Below are 6,800 nucleotides of genomic sequence, written 5' to 3' on the forward strand. Positions count from 1 at the left end.
GATACCAGCCCAAACCAGTACTCCACCTCCACCTTGCTGGCGTCTGAGTCGGACTGGAGCTCTCTGCCCTTTACCAATCCAGCCACGGGCCCATCCATCTGGCCCATCAAGACTCACTCTCATTTCATCAGTCCATAAAACCTTAGAAAAACCAGTCTTGAGATATTTCTTGGCCCAGTCTTGACGTTTCAGCTTGTGTGTCTTGTTCAGTGGTGGTCGTCTTTCAGCCTTTCTTACCTTGGCCATGTCTCTGAGTATTGCACACCTTGTGCTTTTGGGCACTCCAGTGATGTTGCAGCTCTGAAATATGGCCAAACTGGTGGCAAGTGGCATCTTGGCAGCTGCACGCTTGACTTTTCTCAGTTCATGGGCAGTTATTTTGCGCCTTGGTTTTTCCACACGCTTCTTGCGACCCTGTTGACTATTTTGAATGAAACGCTTGATTGTTCGATGATCACGCTTCAGAAGCTTTGCAATTTTGAGACTGCTGCATCCCTCTGCAAGATATCTCACTATTTTTGACTTTTCTGAGCCTGTCAAGTCCTTCTTTTGACCCATTTTGCCAAAGGAAAGGACGTTGCCTAATAATTATGCACACCTGATATAGGGTGTTGATGTCATTAGACCACACCCCTTCTCATTACAGAGATGCACATCACCTAATATGCTTAATTGGTAGTAGGCTTTCGAGCCTATACAGCTTGGAGTAAGACAACATGCATGAAGAGGATGATGTGGACAAAATACTCATTTGCCTAATAATTCTGCACTCCCTGTAAATAAAACTGAAGTGAATCTAAGCTAACAAACATTTAATTTAACTGACAAATTTCCTTCAACACAAGAAAGAGTCGAAGATGCCTACACATGGAAGCAAAGCATGGACAATGAACTAGAAAGCTATTGAGATTATCAATGCAGCAGAGACGTGAATATCATAGACCTGAACTGATTAACGAAGAAGTCTTTAAAAAAGCAAACACCAAAAGATCACTATGTAAGAACATCAGAGACAAGCAAGAGAAGCAAGATTCTTTGGACACACTATGAGAACAGGAGGACTGGAATGTGATATTACATCTGGAAAAATTTGAAGGGAAAAGAAGCAGCAGACGAAAAACCATCAGTCTGGACGAAGAAAACACAGAATGAGCTGCTGCACTGTGTGAAAGATAGGGCATCTTGAAGGACCATGATCTGTTTCCATTGTGCAAAGCAGTTAAGAAGATAGTTCACTCTTCACAACAAAGCGTTTTGATGAAAAGTAAAATGGTAAATGGTCTGTATTTGTATAGCGCTTTTACTAATCCCTAAGGACCCCAAAGCGCTTTACACGTCCAGTCATCCACCCATTCACACACACATTCACACACTGGTGATGGCAAGCTACGTTGTAGTAGAAGTACAAGTAGTAAAAGTAGTTAACATTAGCTGCAAAAGAAACCCCCTGACCCCCCTTATGATGACATGCTGAGGAACTATAGATCTTTCTATTCAAAGATGATATTTAGTATTTCTTTCACAACTGAAAATATTAGTATATATAACAACAACAACAGATGTTTTCAGATGTTTGAACGGCAAAAATGAAATCATTCTGGGGTGGGTTTAATCCTATTTCTGTCTTCCTTTCACTCTCTACTGATTCATGTAAAGTCTCTGCATGACTCACTGGAGATCTCAGTCACACATGACTATCCATCACAGCTCTGCAGTGACTCTGTGTGTGACGATAACGATGCCAAACCAACCGTAACGGCAGTTTAGCAGCAGTCACAATAACAACAACAGCAGCAAAAATGCCAGCAGAGAGATTAGAGTATAAAAGATTCCTGATCCAGGAAGAGCCTGAGTCAGTGTGTGCACCTGCAGTGTGATGGGTTGTTAATATTGTGACCATTCTTTAAGTTAATATTAAAAAGGCCTTTAAACTCAGAGTTTATATGGAAATGTTGCACCCTAGAGGAAGTCAGGATTCACTGCAGAGATAATTTCTGTTACAGGTTTTTATTTTTTAAGATTCAGGTGAGTGGAATAAAATAACTTCCAATTGAAAATATCCAGATTTCATGCTTGGAAAAAGCCCAGCTTGGAAAAATATGTTCTAGGCAAAACTTTTCACTCAAGAAATATCAAAGGAGATTTGTAGGTGTTTGCTTTGACAGCTGACAGCAGGTGGTTTCAGAGTCTACTGAAGGCTCTACTGAGGTTTTGATATCTGTGCATGTGACACAGAGTCGACTATATGGACACGGCAGGCTCTTCACATCAGCCTGCTGAGTTTGCTCGTCTCTTTGTCAAGTCTGCGCTGCTGCTGCTGCTGCTGCTGCTGCTATCATCAGCAGAAACACACGCACACATGTTCATATATCCCTGTCCCATCTTACATTCAGACCTCAACAAATCAACTCTGATCAGAAATAAGTTCACAGAAATGGACCTACTGCGGTATTATGTGTAAAAAGTGCACACGTATCTTGCTTTTGCTCTGTTATAACCTTAATCAGGAAATTACATGGGCATCCACATGAATGCACACACACACACACACACACACACACACACACACACACACACACACACACACACACACACATAGACAGAGAGTCTGGACAATGTGCTGACCTCAGTAAGCCATTTCTAAATGTTTATTGTTCAGAGCAGCAAGAGAAGAGAGAAGGGGGGGACAGTAGCAGCTGCTCGCTCTGTTTTCGCTCTGTGTTGTTCACTTTTTTAATGACACGGTGAGGAACAAATAATGTAAACAAAACTATTTATAATTCAGGCACTTTGAATAAATGTAAATAGAGTCTAAAAACCTATAAGATGCTTCGGTTAATGGGAAGAATAAAATTATTAAAATAAGAGTCTGTCTGCTTCATCTCTTGATCAATTTGTATAAAATTCCCCTTGTGTTATAAAACCCAACTGCACCAAACTATTTGAAAGTGAAGCTGCCAGTTGCAGCTCACCAGTCAATGCCAAAGCACTACCAGACCTGCCAATCAGGCCTTTGAACTGGTGCCACTGGCCCCGGTTAACCTTTATTGTTGATTTATTCAGTCTTAGAGATATTTTAAAAATAGAAATAGGTACTGCCGTTCATAACAAAACATAAAAATAAAAATAGAAACAGTTAAGCGGAGAGCTTTGCTTTTCTGGGATTTCAAGCTTTCCAACAATGTCAGCACCTTCCTGTTTCAAATCCAGCATTCATAGCGTTGATCCAGTTTGTGTCCATCATCAAAAGTAGGTCAGTTAGATTCCTGATCTGAGTCTTGACCAACTAAATTCTCACATCTGATTAACACACTGCACTTGTAATAATGTTAACAGTGTGTGTGTGTGTGTGTGTGTGTGGGGGGGGGGGGACATGTAGTCACACACCTATGAGTCATACTGTAGTAATAAATAAATAGGATTTTAAATTTGATTCTGGAGTTAACAGGGAGCCGCTGAGCAGAAGCCAATATGGGAGAACCTGGAAAGTTCATTCTGTTCAACTGGAGTTAGCATTTTTAGTGGGAGACCCACTCCCACCAGTTGGACAGAGTCAAATATCAGGGATTTGCTTACCTGGACGACTGTGACGACCATCAAGACCAATATGGGAGAAACATGTTATCTCTTTCTAGTTCCTGTCAGTCCTCTGGTTGCAATACTTTGGATCAACTGGAAGCTTTTCAGATAGTTTTGAGCACAACCTAATAATAATGAATTTCAGTAGTGTGAGCTAGGTGTGAGTGTGGTTTAGTTAAGCAAGAGGTTGGATACACCCTGTACAGGTTGCTAGTCTATTACAGGGCTATACTGGTTTGATTAGTCTAATAATAGTAATAACTGTGAGATATCACTCGATCCATCCATTTTCTTCCATTTATCCAATTGAGGGTCATGTGGTGCAGGAGCCTATCCCAGCTGCTATAGGGTGAGAGCCGGGGTACATCCAGACACCATTATTTACTTTTCATAGTGTAATCACAAATTAACCCCAGCACATGTCTTTGGGGGAAAGCAGGAGTACCCGTAGAGAACCTCGGGGTGAACGTACCATCACAGAAAGACGGTGGATTCAAGCCTTCTTGGACCTTCTTGCTGTGAGGCAGTAGCCCTGATATCATTTGAAATCATAGAAAACATCACTTGGCTTTTCAGTGGATTCAGTGGTTTGCACAAGACTGTTGCTAATCCTCCACCTTTGTACCATGACTTTGAAAATCAAAGAAAACAGCCACATAAAGTATTTCACCGCTGAGCTGAATTTTTATGTGGGCCTATCTCATAATAGACCCACATGCCCGTGTGGAAAGCCACCCTCTCTTTTTTCCTCTAACATATAGATTTACCACAGAGGTGCATGTAGCGCAGTATAGCCGTGGGTCCTCTTTGTGTTTGCATGAATCACCGTGTGTCTGCGTGTTAACCCCTCTGTGGCTAAACAATGGAGTCCAAAGCAAAGTGCTGACATGAGTCCAGGCATGCCTGCCCCCCCCCGGCCCCTGACACCCGTGGGTGTATATATACCCCCCGTCCACACTGCCTCCGCACACTGTTCAGTGGAACCCTGCGACACACAGCTCACCAGTTTGGGTAGGTCCAAGTTGTTAAAGTAGTTACCAATACAGCACAGTTTCCCAGTCTATGAATGTAATGTAGCCTAGGCCTCTAATGCAACAATCCAACTAACAACAGGTGGTCTTACGAGAACAGAAGGAGGCCAGTGTACCTTGTTTTATTACATTAACTATAATATGAGGAAGTTATTTTAAAACAACAAGTGAAAACAGCAAAGAAGAGTGAGCAGGAGGCTTAAAGTGGTGTGACAAACCTGGGCTTTAAATTTATGGCACAGCAAACAGTGAGCCACAGGTTTTGTGATTTTGACCTTCTCACATCATTTCCCGACTATTTATGTAATTTTACTCTGCAGGTACTGCTGAAAAAGAGGACAACATGGCTTTGACAAACCCCATGCCCATGGGCCCTTGGAAGGTAAGCATATGCTTTACACATCATGTTGCAGGGATGCAAGCAGCAGCACAAGTTTTTAGTTTATGTACAGTAATATCTGGTTCAGGCTGTACTCAGTTCACCCTCTTTGCTTTTTGCAGATCACTGTGTACGATCAGGAGTACTTCCAGGGCAGGCGTATGGAGTTTACTGCCAGCTGCCAGAACATCATGGAGTGTGGGATGGAGAACATCCGCTCCCTGAAGGTGGAGTGTGGCGCGTACGTATCCGATGAGCTTCCTTGCTCTTCTGGAAACCCTTAAACTGTTTAAAGAAACTAAAACGGAGTGTCTTTCCTTCAGATTTTGGGTGGTTTAGATAGAAGGTGCGCTCATTATTCTTTTCATTTGTTTCTGGCTTCCAGCTGGGTGGGCTACGAGCACTCCAGCTTCTGCGGCCAACAGTTCGTCCTGGAGAAGGGAGACTACCCCCGCTTTGAGGCTTATAGTGGCAGCAACTCCTACCGCATTGAGAGAATGATCTCCTTCAGGCCCATCTGCTGTGCTGTAGGTTAACACAGCACACTATAACGGCCATTAGCTGACATCAGCTTATTCTCAAATTCTGCTGAGACTTCTTTTTTTCTCTCTTTTGCACAGAACCACAAGGACTCCCGCATGATCATCTTTGAGATGGAGAACATGATGGGACGTCAGTTCGAGATGTGTGATGATTACCCCTCCCTGCAGGCCATGGGCTGGTTTAACAACGAAGTTGGATCCATGCAGATTCAGAGTGGAGCGTAAGTTCACGGTCACTTTAGATCACCTTCACACAGCTGAAAAACACACAGCCACTAGAAAGCATTGACTGCTTACCTGATTTAAGCGTGTGTCTGTGTGCGTGTTTTCCTGCAGCTTTGTGTGCTACCAGTACCCTGGCTACCGTGGCCACCAGTACATCATGGAGTGCGACTGTCGCGGAGGAGAGTACAAGTGTTACCGTGAATTTGGCTCCCACGCCCAGACTCCTCAGATTCAGTCCATCAGGAGGATCCAGCACTAAGAGGGGAGCGCTTTCTTTAAACCTCCTTATCGCTCCACTCTTTCTCCCTCTCCCTCCTTCCTGTGCTTCCATCCCTCCTTATCCTCCTCCTCCTGTCCCGCAACCTCCATCTTCCAGCTAGTCAAAGCAGGATCTGGGACTGGACTTCAGGTGCTTACTGGCGTCAGATGTGTCATAGCACTTTTTTTTTTAAAAGAAACATCATAAAAGAAAAGAAAGATGTAAGAAAGACAGACAATAGGAATGACAGAAATGAGAGAAAAAAGCTGAATCAGTGTGAAAGAGAGGTGTCATCTGGCGAGGCTGCAGAAATGCAAAAACAACACAGACTTTTTTGCTCTTTTTCACCACTGCTGGCATCATCATCATCATCATCGTCGTCACTGTCTTCTACATCAACCAGACCACCAGTGCCGCTGTTACTGTGATATAATTACTGCCTGTGTTCAAGACGATGAATAAAGAGAATGAGCAAAAAGACAGAGAATCACAATGCTGACACATATCTCAGTTACATCTGTTTGTGCTTTTTGTTTTTTTTCTGATACACTTTAACTTTAAACCAGCCTGTAAAGCTGCATCATCTTATAGAGTGACTCCCCGAGCCAAAGATAGAGCTGCCAAAGTTTACATGAGGCTAAATATAAGAGGCTGAATTTTGGGTGAATGTGTATGAAATGGAGTGAAGCAATTTCCAATACAAAAACAAAGTGTGTAAAGCTCAAATAAACATGTCTTTAATGACCTGTTTAATACTACAGAAGTAGGCATTTTTATCTATTCTA

General features: G+C 42.8%; 1 protein-coding gene across 1 annotated transcript; it reads left to right on the plus strand.

Annotated features, from left to right (window-relative positions):
* The first annotated feature begins 4,552 nt into the window (after positions 1–4,552).
* Positions 4,553–6,529, plus strand: LOC102309202 (beta-crystallin A1). The gene is made up of 6 exons (XM_005926309.1): positions 4,553–4,590; positions 4,931–4,992; positions 5,112–5,230; positions 5,375–5,516; positions 5,610–5,752; positions 5,868–6,529. The coding sequence occupies exons 2-6, from the start codon at positions 4,954–4,956 to the stop codon at positions 6,013–6,015; spliced, it is 591 nt and encodes a 196-aa protein (XP_005926371.1). The 5' UTR covers positions 4,553–4,590; positions 4,931–4,953; the 3' UTR covers positions 6,016–6,529.
* The last annotated feature ends 271 nt before the right edge of the window (positions 6,530–6,800 follow it).

Source organism: Haplochromis burtoni, unplaced genomic scaffold (assembly GCF_018398535.1).
Source record: "Haplochromis burtoni strain Fernald_Lab_line unplaced genomic scaffold, NCSU_Asbu1 Contig_83, whole genome shotgun sequence".
NCBI lineage: Eukaryota > Metazoa > Chordata > Actinopteri > Cichliformes > Cichlidae > Haplochromis > Haplochromis burtoni.

What these genes read in the sequence shown, in the direction of transcription:
- LOC102309202 (XM_005926309.1), top strand. Translation starts at nt 4,954, where the DNA reads ATGGCTTTGACAAACCCCATGCCCATGGGCCCTTGGAAG. An exon ending in CTGAAGGTGGAGTGTGGCGC is followed by an intron (nt 5,231 to 5,374) that starts GTACGTATCCGA and finishes TCTGGCTTCCAG; the next exon opens with CTGGGTGGGCTACGAGCACT. An exon ending in TCAGGCCCATCTGCTGTGCT is followed by an intron (nt 5,517 to 5,609) that starts GTAGGTTAACAC and finishes TCTTTTGCACAG; the next exon opens with AACCACAAGGACTCCCGCAT.